The sequence below is a fragment of the Enhydra lutris genome, unplaced genomic scaffold (genome assembly GCF_002288905.1).
Source record: "Enhydra lutris kenyoni isolate GAN:26980312 unplaced genomic scaffold, ASM228890v2 scaffoldscaffold6, whole genome shotgun sequence".
NCBI lineage: Eukaryota > Metazoa > Chordata > Mammalia > Carnivora > Mustelidae > Enhydra > Enhydra lutris.
The window spans coordinates 20,229,665-20,243,763 of record NW_019154090.1 but is presented as its reverse complement, the minus strand read 5'-3'; the positions used below and the strand labels follow the sequence as shown (position 1 = coordinate 20,243,763).

The window sequence follows — 14,099 nt, the reverse complement described above, 5'->3', positions numbered from 1 at the left end:
CCATAGCCTTTATCTTTACTATTTAATTTTGTTTAATAGGAAAGTTTGTACAGGTAACCTTATGTATTATTTCTGTCCCTAAGGAGATTGTTTTTTTTTTTCTTAAATTTTTTAAAAATTTATTTATTTGACAGAGATCACAAGTAGGCAGAGAGGCAGGCAGAGAGAGAGGAAGGGAAGCAGGCTCCCTGCTGAGCAGAGAGCCCGATGTGGGGCTCGATCCCAGGACCCTGGGTTCATGATCCAAGCCGAAGATAGAGGCTTTAACCCACTGAGCCACCCAAGCGCCCCTAAGGAGATAGTTTTGAAAGAGAATATATGGAAGATAAACATGAACATGGGCAGAGCAGTATATATTTTCCATGTTTTTTTCCTGAATAGCCACATGCTGTTTTTTTGTATGATTTGTTCTTGACTTCTGAAGTGGCAGTGGGTGAGGGGACATTCAGGGCACTAGAGAAGATGGAGAGAATAGTTTGTTCGATTGAAGTACCACCTGCATGCAGTTTTTGATAATATGAAACACATCTGTGGGAGAGTCCCACTCCAAGTATTTCATTTTTTTTTTTTTTTTCTCACTCCAAGTATTTCAGACTGACTTTGGATAAAATTCTTCTCTTTGCAAGGACTATCCGTGACGATCATGAATTACATATCCACCCTGCCTCGGTCCTCTACGCAGAGAAGCCGCCTCGCTGGTAAGCCACCGTCTGCTTCTGAGCCTTGTAACTGCTCAGAAGGCAAGGCCTGGTTCTTGTTCATCCCTGGGTCCTCAGGCCTGGCATGCAGCTGGCATACCCATTTGTCGACTTTGTTATGCTGAGTCATCTACAGAATTTCTGCTCTTACCAGATTTCCTTACGCAAATGGCGATACTCCTGTCCTCACTCATGTACTCAGCAAATTTCAATCTTCACCCACAGACTAGGTGCTAAACCCTACACTGGGCACAGCGATGTGGAGGCAGATTGGGGTTCCAGGCCACAGGCCTGATGGAGACACAGATGCAGACACATTCCAGCAGCTCAGGAGAAGGGCCCGCTGAGGGGGCGGGTGTAAGGCACGGGGGCTGCCACGTCACCTGCCAGGGAGAGTCAGTGGTGGCTTCGTGGACGAGATGACATTTGCTTGGGGGCCTGCAGACAGGACTTTTGGGGCAGAAAAGGAGGTGGAGGGAGTACACACTGAGGAAGGGGCAGAAGCGAAGCCATGGGAAGGTGAGGGAACCTCCTGTCTGGGAAGTGGGGAGTCCCTGGTGTGGTGGGCAGAGGCCAGCCCAAGGTGGTGGGTGACGGGGGCAAGTCTGGAACTGTGCCTATGAGGGAAGAGAGGTGCACCCAAGAGGAGGCATTTAGACCTTTAATAGGTCGGTTAAGTTTTTGTCCAATTTGATAATAAAAAATTGGAGTCTGTGTTTTATCTGTCTTTTTAGAATCTCATTTTTCTAGTAAATTCATTTGTATTGTGTTTTAGAAAAATATTGCTCTCAGAGTGGATTGGAAAATTTAAAAACAATAACTGGTTCTTCCCCACAGATCGGTGGAGAAGGCGGAGGAGAGTGAGCGGGCCTGGGAGGGAAGATAATGGTAGAAGCAAGAGAGGGCAGAAAGGTCCACTGGGAGGTCCTTGGCGCCCTGGAGTAGTGGTTTCCAGAGTGCAGTCTCCAGGCAAACATCAGCATCACCTGGAAGCCCGTGAGAAATGCAGATGTCCAGGCTAGGGCCCAGCCCTTCTGAATCAGAAACTGGGAGTGGGGTCCCGTCTTAACAAGCCCTCCAGGTGGCTCTGATGGGTGGTAAAGTTTGAGACTCTTTCCCCGAGACAAGGGATTAGACTTTATCCTGTAACGCCTGCAGATCCAGAAGCTACTTAGCTGGGCGAGACGTGGTCAGTCAGTTCTGGGTTTAGAAATGTTGCCCTATGTCCCTCAGCATGCAGAGTGATTGGAAGAGGGAAGCAAACCTCAGTTCTAGATCTTTTCCCAAGGGTTTGCCGACTTTGGGTTGACTAATTTGGGAGTTGCATAAGTGGGGAGACTTCTTTTTCCTGCCTCATTCCTAATGAGCCCTGAAGGGCAAAGAGTGTGGCAGAATAGAGCCAGTCCTGAAGCAGCCCCATCACCTCAGGGTGCCAAGGGAGCACCCTTCCCCTCCGGCCTCTGCAGAGGGCCCCTCCCTCTCACTGGGTCCGACCTTCAGCAGCTGATCATTTGCTGGCTTCGCAGAGGGCACAGTGGCAGTGTGGCTGGGTGTTTATCGTTATTAGGGAAGCCCTGTGTCAGCACTTCAGATAGCTCAGAAACTGATGACTGTCTACTGTGTGCACTCGGAAATCTGGGGATTTGACACTGTCTTCTTGGCTTTTTGGTGTCTTTTACCTCAGTTTCAGGCAAGGCCCCCACCCTTCCTGTTTTCCTGTAAGTAGTGGTATAATTCATGTACAGTGAGTGTTGACAGCTGTGTACACCCATGTCACCCACACTCCAAGTAAGATGTAGAATATTTCCAACTCTCTAAAAAGTTCCTAGTGGCTCTTTGCAGTTAATTTCCATCCCTTTTCAGAATCAGGCAAGCCTTCGCTTCTTTCTACATTTTGTAATAAAGTCAGTGCTCTGTTGAGAGTTCTGTAAATACAGACTGAGAATCCAGAAGGGTCCTGCACCGAGAAGTGAGATGTTCTGGAAGTGATGTCAGGCTGATCTCCCCTGTAAAGTGGGCACATGTTACCCGCCAGTCAGTTCACGAGGCGGAAGCGCATTTGGTACACACAGGAGGTCCCGGGAAAGGGGAAAACTCACCAGCTCTGCTTGCTGTGGTTCTGGGTTCTCACCATAAGGTATAGGAAATTCCTGTTTTCTCCTGCTTTTAGGGTTATCTACAATGAAGTTATACAGACCTCCAAGTATTACATGAGAGACGTGACTGCTATCGAATCCGCTTGGCTGTTGGAGCTGGCTCCCCACTTCTATCAACAAGGAACGGTAGGGTCAATAGAGACGATCCCTCAAAACACCTGTTAGCTGCCTCTTTGTATTTTTAAGTACACATCGATTCTCCAGTTTCGTGCCCTCAGTTTCATCCCCCCAATAGCGCGTGGGGTGGAAAGGCCGCTCCCATATCTCTCCCCCATTCTGGGTGAAAGCCCTATGCCATTTGCTCATAGAGAAGTGCATTTAGAAATATATCCTTCCAGCTTAAAAGACAAAAAGAAGAATCTATCTTTGGCTCTTCCTCTCCCCCTCTGCTTTTTCTTTCTTCAAAGAAATTCTGTCACACTTTGGACTATGTTCACAAGGAGTGGCACAGATATTCTCTAATGATGACGGCCTCACCAAGCACGTGAGCTGGTGTGCAAGCTTACGCCCGAGGTGGTTTGCACCGCAGTGGGTGCTGCCCCGCGTCGGCGTTCTGTGCATACTATTCCGTGGGAGGCCCTCGTGGGGGACCAGCAGGGCAGTGAGCCTCGTGGAGGAAATGGATAGTTTGGTTTTCTTCATTTTCACAGAAAAAATTGTCTGTTCCTTGGGATGGGTTGGGAAGGCCGTACATTGTTCTAACAAGATCTTTAAGTGGTGGTTATATTTGGAAGGCTGGAGTGAAAACAGGTAAATCAGGGCTCACAAACTTCATTGACTCATTCCGTTTGGTCTGCATCATGTTTTTAATTGGGGTGCTTAGTGCAGTCACTCCTAATGCAATTATTGATATGGTCGGATTGAAGTCTGCCGCGTTGCTGGTCGTGTCCTGTACTGTGAATTAGTCCTTTTTTCTTTTTTTACTGCCTGTGCTGTATAATGCCCAGTGCTGGAAAACAGTTGCTTCAGCTACTTTGTTCAGTTTTACGACTGTTTACCTGAGAAAGGGGAGTCCAAACCTCTTACTTCATCAGGGCTTGTAACTAGACTGCAGTGTTTTCAACCCAAAACTTGGATTGATGGGTGCATTTAAAAATTGAGAGATTTCACAGGAAATACAGATTTTGGGTTTCTCTTAAAAGAAATGGTAAGTCTGCCAGCACTAGGGGCGCCTGGGTGGCTCAGTCTGTTAAGCGGCTGACTTCTCAGATCCTCTTCTCAGGGTCCTGGGATCGACTCCTGCTTCGGGCTCCCTGCTCAGTGAGAGGACTGCGTGTCCCTCTGCCCCTCCCCCTGCTCCTGCTGTGTGTGTGTCTCTCTCTCTCTCCCTCTCTCTCAAATAAAAAAAAAAAAAAAGAAAGTCTGCCAGCACTGGGCCCACGTTACTGCTTGGCAGCCATCAGCGGGGTCTGGGGAACGGCTGCTCGCTGTGAATGATGCTGTCCGGGTGCCGCAGCCCTTTTAGTTGTTAGCTCCTGGAAACATTTGAGTCATGACCCCATAAATGGAAGGCTCTTCTTGTCCCTCCAATGTTAGGGGAAATTGTCTTTTTTTTTTTTTTTAAACATTTTATTTATTTATTTGAGAGAAGAGAGAGACAGTGAGAGAGAGCATGAGCGAGGAGAAGGTCAGAGGGAGAAGCAGACTCCCCGTGGAGCTGGGAGCCCGATGCGGGACTCGATCCCGGGACTCCAGGATCATGACCTGAGCCAAACGCAGTCGCTCAACCAACTGAGCCACCCAGGCGCCCCGGGAAATTGTCTTTTTAAAACCGTCTTAAAGTATTTAAATGGTATCCAATCAAATGAAAAGTATTTCAAGCCTGTATGGTTCTTCATGTATCCTCATATAGACGCTTCAGCTGGAAACCAGGTCAGCCGCAGGCACAGAGACGCGTTCCAAGTGTGTCATCTGTGCTGTGTTGGGCTGACAAGACCACACCCCAAGTGAGAGAGTGTCTTTCCCACAGAATCTCTCAGGTGGGAAGCAGCGGACTTCCGAAGTCCAGGAGGAGTGAGGGGAACCTCTAGCTAGAAGCCGAGAGACACTGTGGTTCAGGCCGGAGGATGCAAGCATTCAAGGGGGTGGTGAACCCAAAGTTGTCCAGCATCCATTTAGACTCTTGGAGAACAGGATTAACCTAGAAGCTGAGTCATTTTCCCTTCTCATCTCAGAACCGCAGTTCAGGCCCACCAAGTGAGAGCAAATAGCCCCAGAAATCTGAAGAAAATGACAATCCCAGATTTCTGCATTGGTCTCTTCTCTCCAGATGTCTGTTGTTCCGCTCATGATCCATTCCGATCACAGCCTGTGATCAGAGTATTTTTAGAGATGCCAGGATCTTACAAGTCATTTGGTGCCACAGCTTCACAGGGCGAGGGCCCTGAAACCCCCCAAGAATTTGGCCCCTTCTTACCTGAACAGTCCAAAGGTACTTGTACTGTTAACTTGTCTGGAATGGATGGATTTCCCCAAGAGCCCTGCAGGTCTCCACTGGCCACCCATGTATGGTAGACGCTCCTTTGTTCAAGCCATGGCCTCCCCCCCGCCCACAGAGGGTCCCTGGCGCTGTTCCTGGGACTGTGGGTGACTTTCCATTGCTGTTGTTTTCTGAGTGTCACTCTCTCCCTGTATGGAGGCCTGAAATTGTCCAGAGTCGGCTGTGTTTATACTCTGGATTCTTCTAAGAAACGAACACCAAAAATGGCCCTATGCACAGGCACGATGACATCAGCCCCATGCTCAGGCGAGGGCTGGGAGTGCCTAACGGTAGCTGGAGGGGTCCTCTCGGGTAAAGTGCAGGGAGGAGAGAAATGACGGAAATGCCACAAGACTCCCAGCTGGAGGGAACAGGGTGGCCTGCTTAGGGAGTTGCCTTCCAGTCCTTAATTTTGTGTCCTGATTCTCAGAGGTGTCCTTGGGATCTAGACAAAACCCTCTTAACTGGGGCCTTTGCAAGAAACTGTACTGGTTGTTTCTCCCCTACACGTGGTTGGAAAGGGACTTCCAGCAGCTCATTGAGACATTTGTCCCATTCCCTCTGTCAGTGGGTACAGGTTCTGGACAGTGTGTTATGTCTCCTGCACCCTGCGTCCTTCCAGGGCCCATGGTTCCCCATCAGCAGTGGCCTTGCTGTCTCAGCCCATGTGGGTGTGCAGGTTTTGGGCACCGAGCATGTTAGGGACCAGCAGTCAGCTTGGGAGGCCCTCATGTGACGTTCCACTGCATGCTAGGGTATCTCTTGGTTGTTTGCTTAGGATTATGAGAGGGTACTCGGGATACCTTAGTCAGTGAACAGAAGTCCGTTATTAAAAGCTTCTGTTTGCATACTCTGCGTTAAACTTGTGCTTTAGGATTACTAGCACTTCTGGGATTATTTTAGAACATAAAGTATATTTGTATCCCCAAATGGCTGTTATCTGATGCCCATGATTATAACGTTATGCATCTGTGTTCTTTATACTGGGGGGGAAGTGATGTTTCTGAAGGGAAAGGGTGGCACTAGGATGTGTTCTTTTCCTTCGTGTCTTCCCTCGCGTGCATTTGCCAGCGGTCTGTGGGGACCAGGGCCCCGAGCACATGTGCCTGCACACGGAGGTGCTTGGTGAAATGATGGGTCTCCTTGTGCCTATGGGGAGGGTACCTTTTCCTTGACCATTTGCAAGAAATTCATAGAAACACGAGGTGACGTCCAGCCTGAGCCTAGTCCCCTGAGCTCAGGGGTTTGGCTGTGATGCTGTCCTAGGGGCTGGGGGAGAGGGAGAGTGTGTCCCACCGACACCTTCCCACAGAGCCCTGGGTGACCAGGGTCGGCCATGCCGGGCTAGGCCTTGAGCTGCTGGGCCTTTCCAAAGGCCCATCATCTTTGTTCGTTCCTTGGGCTTTTCCCCTCCACATTGCTTTCTGGGGGGCACGTCATCTGCCAACAATATGCGAACCAGAGGGCTGCGCTGGCGTGGTCATTGATGTGGGGGTCCTGCTGAAGTCCAGTCTGTCTGTCTGAGTGACCCTAATGCTGATGGTTTCTCTTCTCTTGCAGCACCTGTCCCTCAAAGCCAAAAGGGCCAAGGTCCAGGACCAGTGAACAGAGCTTGGCTGCCACCGCAGGGGACTTAGCACCCTCTCCTCCACACTGTGGTCCCGCGGCCCTGGGTGGCGAGCTGGCCCCAGCTCACGTGGAGTCTCCCGCTGCTCTGAAGTGGGCCGCAGCCCGCTCGTTAGCCCTTTCCTTCTCGCTCCCCTCGGCATCTGCACTCCTTGCTGGGAGCCCAGGGAGACTGCACAGGGGCAGGCCCCCCCCGCCGCGCTGCACCCAGGCAGAGCCGGGACAGGCAGGGTCGTGCTGTCTGTTCATGCAGCGCTCCTGCCGACCCAGCATGCCACTTCTGCCCGGCGCTCGGTTCTGGCCCAGCTTCGTGGGGCACGGGATGGAAGGCTGGCCGCTGCGGCCTGGAGCGCTGTGCGGGTGTGCGGGGCTGTGCGGGGCTGCCTTCGCTCGCGCTGGCGGGGCCCCAGCCGTGCTGCCGGGTGGAATGAGCAGGAGACTCACAAGGTTTGGTGACCGACAGGCAGGACTCGTGTGCACTGTTCTCGGTTAGCGAAGGATTTCTGTCTCACAAGCGGGCTTCGCTTTCTCCGCGTATGACACCGCATCCCGACGCCGCCACTAGCTGAACGCTGGTGAGCTCTGCTCACCCCCGGTGGGAGCCTTCTGCCGCAGGAATTCACAGGTTTAGAAGCTCTAAGCTTCTGTAGCTCAGGAACGTAACTTGTCTATTTTTTGTTTCTTTGCTTGGGTTCGGCGAGAACCCGGGCGCCCTCTCAGCAGGCGCTGGTTCCATCGTTGCCCCCAGGTGTCCTCGCGGGGATGATATTTGCATTTCAACACGTGACCGATGCAGATTTCTCCCCTGTTTCAATGAGCTTTATTTCAAAAACACGTGGCTTGAAACTTTATTTTTGTACTGATCTTAGTTCGGATGTGCCACTTTTGGCACCAAACATGTATGTCATTTTTATTTCCATTTTGTAAACATGTAAATAATAGTGATAACTTGTTAATAATAGTAAACCTTTGTACCTCAAGTAAATGTGTTCCCTCCCACCCGTGGTACTCGTGGTCTGTGTGTGAAGATGGCCCGTTGACTTCTGCGAGAGGGCCTGACGTTAGCTAAGAAGCCTTGTGTCCCGGCGCCGCGGCAGCTTTTCAGGCTCCGTGGACGAGATCAGGGCTGCCTGCCCGCCCCTGGGAGCTCATGGAGCAAACCATGGGATGTCGTTTAAATAAAGGCCTAAAGAGGTGCTAATTTTTGCCGGTTTCTGATTGGGATCTTGCCATAGAGAGGTCAGAAACACTTACTTTTGTAAAGTGTGAATTTAGAACCAGGGCTGATCGTGATAAGCTGCTGTGGGAGTGGGAGAAGGAAAAGGTACGGGGTCCACACCCTCTGCAGGGAGACTGGAGATCCCAAATGAGAGAGCGAACAGCTGGTGCTGGGTGATGGGGGCTGTGCACAGACAGGAGGGAGCTTGGTGTCACCTTTGCCCCAGAGCCTGGATCCCGCCTGGCACGTTGGCCCCAGCGCCTCCACCTCCTGCAGGCAGCCCTTCTGGGTGGAGAGGGGTCTTCACTCTCAGAGGCTGCAGCCTCTCAGCCCCGGCCTGGCTGAGGCCCCCTTCCTGTGTGTGAACAAGCGCACAGCCTCATCAGCCAGCCACGTCCCGGCCTGGTTCCGCACGGCCGGATCACCTGGCTCCCCAGACTCTCCCTGCAGAGCTCCGCCAGACCACTTGCCTCAGGCTCCTCGTTGGTTTTCAGGTGTTTTTAGTGAAACTCCGACAGCATTGGGGTGCCTTCGTTTGAAGCCAGGTGCTCCGGTAGGAGGGTGGAGAGGAGCTGTTGTGAAAGCACGGGGGAGGGGAAGGTGGTGGTGTCCTGCAGGTCCGAGATGGAACTTTCTCTGCCAGTAGCTCTTTGCTGTAGCTCGTCTCCCGAGGGTGGGCCAGTGCTGCCCACTCAGTCCATCAGCAAATGCTTGGGCGCCCGGCCTGTCTGCTGGTGACATGTGACCGCACAGGCAGACAAGAACCACCCAGCAGGAGGGACTGCAGAGGCCAAGGTGGTGGTTGGAGGCCAGAGCAGCACCCAGAAGAGGCTTCCCCATAACAAGACCCTTTCCTAGTGGATGTAGATCGTGCTCATATTCTCCCTCTGTCCTGTCCCTGCTGAACGTTTCCCTTTGGCTGTGAACTTGGTGGGATGCATGGACCCCAGCTCTGTGCTCCTCTGTTGAGGTCCCATGTTAGCACTGCATGTGCTGGGTGCCACTTTCCCTCAGTCTAGGGTCCTCTCACCTTCTAGCCTGTTCTCAGCTGTGCTTTGCAGGGCCCAGTGCTGATGGGCTGGTCAGTGAGTTCATGGGGGTCATGTGGTGGTGGCGGGGGGTGCACCACAGGTTACCTGACTGCCCTTCAAAGATGAGGAACATATAGTAGTGAGCATTTTGGAAAGCTTAAGTTAGACTGTCAAAGTCTCCTTTAGTTTATTTTTTTTTTTTTTTTTTTTTTTTTTTCTTCCCTGGTGCTAAACATTCTTTCTTTTAGAAAATGGTGATGATAATTAGGTGGTACCTTGGAAATGTTCTCCCTGGAAAAATAGAATTCCAACAATCCTACAACAGTCTCTCCATTAAAACTAATCCAAAAGAAAAATGATGAAAACCCGTTGACGAAATCACCAAGGCGGGGAGCCCTCTGTGTTGTGGGCCACACAGACTGGGGCCCTGCTGGTGACAGGAGCACCACGCAGCACAGCTCCCAGTGAGGTGGGGGGCCGTGTGCGTCTTCCTTGCCAAGCAGCTGACTTTCTAGTGAACTCTGCAACAGCTGGCAGACTACCCGCATTTACATAGTTGGAAGGATTCAAGTTAGCGGAACTCAGCCCCCACATCCCTTACCTCACCTTTAGATAAGATCAGATATTTTCCACTCTCCAGTGACTCATCTGGATTTTTCCTCAGCCTTCCAACTCATGCTGAAACAGGGTGTGGAACTCTGGATTCCCTGTCAGTTTCATCTTTCTGCCATTGAACCTGGAAATAGCCAATTCAGTCGTTTCGTGTACATACAGCTGGCCACTTGGGGTGAGGAGTCGGAGTGTGCACGGCAGGGCTTGCCCCTGTGTCCTCGTGGTCATCGCTCCCTACGGCAAGCCAGGGTGACGGTCCGCTAGCTGGTGGATGACGGAGCTGTTACCCTGTGCCCTCTTGGGTGGTACTGAGCTTGTTCAAACAGGCTGTCTCCCTGCTTGAAGAAGAGCTCCCAGGGCAGCACTTTTCCCAGGCCCCGGGCCAGATATGGCCTCGGCCCCCACCTGGGTTCTACGGAAGGCAGTGAGCAAGCCAGGGGGGCCGGGATGTTCACGAGGGAGTCAGTGTGGTGGCAGGGGCCCGGCGGTGGTGCCCCAGAATCTCCAGAGCTGGGCAAAGGCCCGGTGTGGCTCTGCCCAGGGCTGGTCCACTGACCGTGGCCCGGACAGTGGCTCTGAATGCGGATGTCCAGACCAGGTTCCTCACTGGCCCCAGACTCATGGGACGAACATTTACATGATCTAAAAGTAGCTCAGGTTGCCTGCCTCCTGCCCTTACCTCAGGACCCCAGCGGCGCTGAGGGCAGGATCGGCTATGGACTTTGCAGTCGGCCTTCAACTGGCTTATTTTAGCTTTTCTTTAATTCCTGCTTCTTTCTGTTTTGGAGTCCAGTGAGGTTGTCTCAGGATCTGGCGTTACTGGGCTTGCTCTCAGCTCTTGTTGCTTTGTTTCCCCTTGTGCCTGTGCTTTGTCCTTTTAATCTCTACCTCTCTGACTTCTGCATATTCCCCCCTTTTTACCATGAAATTGGAAAAAGAATACACACATGTTGGATCTGCTTTATTTTCATACTCTTTTTAAGAAGTGTTTTTACCTTGGGGCGCCTGGGTGGCTCAGTGGGTTAAGCCTCTGCCTTCGGCTCAGGTCATGATCTCAGGGTCCTGGGATCGAGCCCCACATTGGGCTGTCTGCTCGGCAGGGAGCCTCCTTCCCCCCGCTCCGCCTCTCTGCCTACTTGTGATCTTTCTCTCTGTCAAATAAATAAATAAAATCTTTAAAAAAAAAAAAAAGTGTTTTTACCTTAATCCTGATTTTAACTTCCGATCTTTTATGTTTTACTGATTTGTTTCTAGCTTTTATTTTGTACTTTCAGGCACAAAAAGGAATCTCAGTTAGGTTTTCAGTTTTGTCCTGTAAATATTTTCTTCCATTATTTTTCTCATTTTAATACTATTCACTTTCAACTCACCCGGACAGTTTGCTTCCCACTTCATTTCCTGTCCATTACCCACCTTCTGTTGTATCTTAGTCTGCTTAATTTGTTTTTGTGGTTGGCAAGAGGCTTACCTGTAGGTGTGGGAGCGGAGAGAAGGTGTGTGCAGTGTTTGAAATGAAAGGATTAGCTTCCAAGAATATACAAGGAGCTCCTACACATCAGCAATAGAAAGACAAGCCCAGTAGAAAGAAATGGGTAAAGGGAATGAGCAGTTTATAGAAGCAGACCCCAGAGTCTACCACGTGTGTGAGGAGCTGTTCAAAGTCGGGCATCAGAGGAACAAAAACTAAAGGAACAGTTAGAGAACGCTTTGCACTTGTCAGCGCCAGATTAGCAAAAATTGCAAAGGCGGGTCTTGCCAGGTGTCGGCAGAGATGTGGGGACTCAGTGCAGTGTTGGTGGAAAACCATGGGGCACTGCTCATTAAATGAAGTCTACGCATGTCCCCCAGTCCAGAAATTACACGTCTGGGTGAATGTTCCCAACCAAATGATTGCCTGGGTTCACAAGCAGGCATGTGTGAGGGTGTGAATGTGGTGGGAGGGGTAGCAGTGATGGGGGTGGGGGACGGAACGTTCAGGGAAAGGTCCGAGGCTGACACCGACGACAGAGTACTTCGGAGCCGGTTTCCAGCCACAGACAACACACTTAAAAATAGCTGAGTGAAGAAAGAAAGAAATAGTTGCAACAGTATCATTTACAGACACTAAAGATAAATATGCACAAGAAACAAGACAACATTTGCAAAACCGTGTACAGATGCGCCTTAAAAGGGTTGCCTGTGGGGGTCGGGGGCTGGGAGTGAGGAATGGGGGTAAAAGAAAATTAACAAGTGAAACAGGGTAGCCTGGAGGAGGGAGCCTCAGGTGTTCCATCTTCCAGAGCCCTGGATCTGAGGGCACGTGTCCCTTCGTAGTCAAGGTCAGAGGCAGGTTTACCTGTGGCCCAGACAGGCAGGGGTTATGTGAGGTTGGCCACACCTAAGTGTGTTGATCTCAGCGACCCTGCTGCAGGCTTCCCAGCGTTATCCCTGCAGGAGCCGCTTCTGTCCCGGATGTGATGCTCTGATGAACACCACAATATATGTTGTTGTTGCGATGCCCATTTAACAGATCCCCTGCCTCCCCTGCGGTGTGCTTGCTGGCGGTCCCAAGGCAGCAGCAGTAGCTGGCCTTGTATGACCACTGAGGAGTGGGAGGCATGCAGCCCCATGGTCCCTTTCAGTAGCAGCAAATGAAGTTGCTGGAAAAGCCCTCCCCAGACTTACGCATAGACAGACCACTGGGATGGATGGTGGCTTGTGTGATTTATCTGGGCAGAGCTCATCCATGTCTCTGAGACAGGAACTCATGGGACAGATTGCATCGTTGGGAGGCCTCCCTGCTGGGCAGCACCCTCAAGATGAAATGTGTGCTTTCAGCCCATGGGGACGGTTGTCCCTTCATTGCAGCTCTTGGCACTCTGCTTCTAGAGCCTTCCTGCTCTCAGAGCTGGCCTGGTTCATTATGAGGCTAAAAAGAACAGGATATGCCAAGGCTTTGAAAAATCCCTTGATGATCTTTTATCATCCAAGGAGTGTGTAAACTTCAGCTGTGTTTGCTGCCCTGAGGTGTGGCTCCTCTCTCCTGACCGTTGGCTTGCTCGTCATTTAGCACCAGTTTCATTAGCGCTGGTGTCTGGTTTTCCAAGAATTGCCTTGTAGGGTGTTGGGGGGGCGGCGAGAAATGTGGGCCAGATTAGGGAGGCACAATGCAAATTCAAAGAGGCCTCCAGGGATCTTATTAAATTTAAGTCTCATTCTAAACTTTTTATGGCTTGGGGAATGGGTGTTATAAATCATCCTGGCTTGGGCTACAGATCCAGAAGGGGGGCAGATTCCGGAACAGTGACCTGTCCCAGCGGTGAGTAGGGTCATGGGGACCCAGCTTCTAGGGAAACAAGGCAGGTCTCCTGTTCCCAAGGTCAGCTCTCCTGAACTGTGACGATGCCTGGCCCAGTTCTGAGTGGGTCCAGGTGGAATATAGTGTTTACATTTGGTTTTTGCCAATCGATGAGTGCATCGTTCCAGCCAGAGTTGGGATTAAAGGCCCTGCCTCCCAGCATCCTTTTCTGGCTACTCTCCGGCCTCCCGTGCAGGTGGGACTTGGACAGCCCCTGGGTCTGGGGATGATTCTTGCAGGAATCACACACCAGTGACAGCACCACTGGATGTCTCCTGAGTGGTGGGGGCGAGAGCCGTGAAATCTGAGTCACAAGACCTGGATTTAAAAAGCAATGATCAAAAACCTTTATTGAAGTATAATTTACATAGGATGAGTGCACTCTTTTTAATTGGATATTTCAGTGAATTTTGACCAATACATGTGCCCCAAATGACTGCCTAAATTGAGTATAGAACATTTCCATCCAAAAACCTTCCTTATGATCCATCGATGCTCTCCTTTCATTCCCTCTACCCCCACTGCAGCCCCCAGCCTCAGGCATTGCTATTCTGCTTTCTTTTTTCTTTTTCTTTCTTTTCTTTTTCTTTTTTGGGCTATTCTGCTTTCTGTTAATATGAATGACTTTTGCTTTTCCTAGAATTTCCCATCAGTGGAGTCCTTTGTATCTGGAGCAGACCAGGTTTAAGCCCCAGTCCCACAAAAAAGATAACTAGGGGACCCTTGACAAGACGCAGTTCCCCTCTTCACCTCAGTTTCCTTGTCTGCAAATTGAGGATAATAGTAACTTACAACATTGACTGAATCACGTGTGCCCTGGCTCTGAGCTTAGCTCCGTGTGGTGGTGGGGCCACGGCCCCTCAGTGATAGGGCTTCAGCTCTTCAGTCCCACTATGTCCTAGAGGACCCCCTGCTGCCGATCCTGCCACACCTGTCCTAGC

General features: G+C 50.9%; 1 protein-coding gene across 2 annotated transcripts in view; it reads left to right on the top strand.

Moving 5' to 3' along the window:
- The window catches only part of LOC111141759 (DEAH-box helicase 35), a 64,419-nt gene extending 56,259 nt beyond the window's left edge, over positions 1-8,160 (top strand). For both annotated transcript variants that reach the window (XM_022494563.1, XM_022494562.1), the window contains 3 exons: positions 627-698; positions 2,869-2,980; positions 6,894-8,160. In XM_022494563.1, coding sequence (XP_022350271.1) covers positions 627-698; positions 2,869-2,980; positions 6,894-6,938 — 229 coding nt within the window. In that variant the 3' untranslated portion in view covers positions 6,939-8,160. The remainder of the gene's footprint in view (positions 1-626; positions 699-2,868; positions 2,981-6,893) is intronic.
- The last annotated feature ends 5,939 nt before the right edge of the window (positions 8,161-14,099 follow it).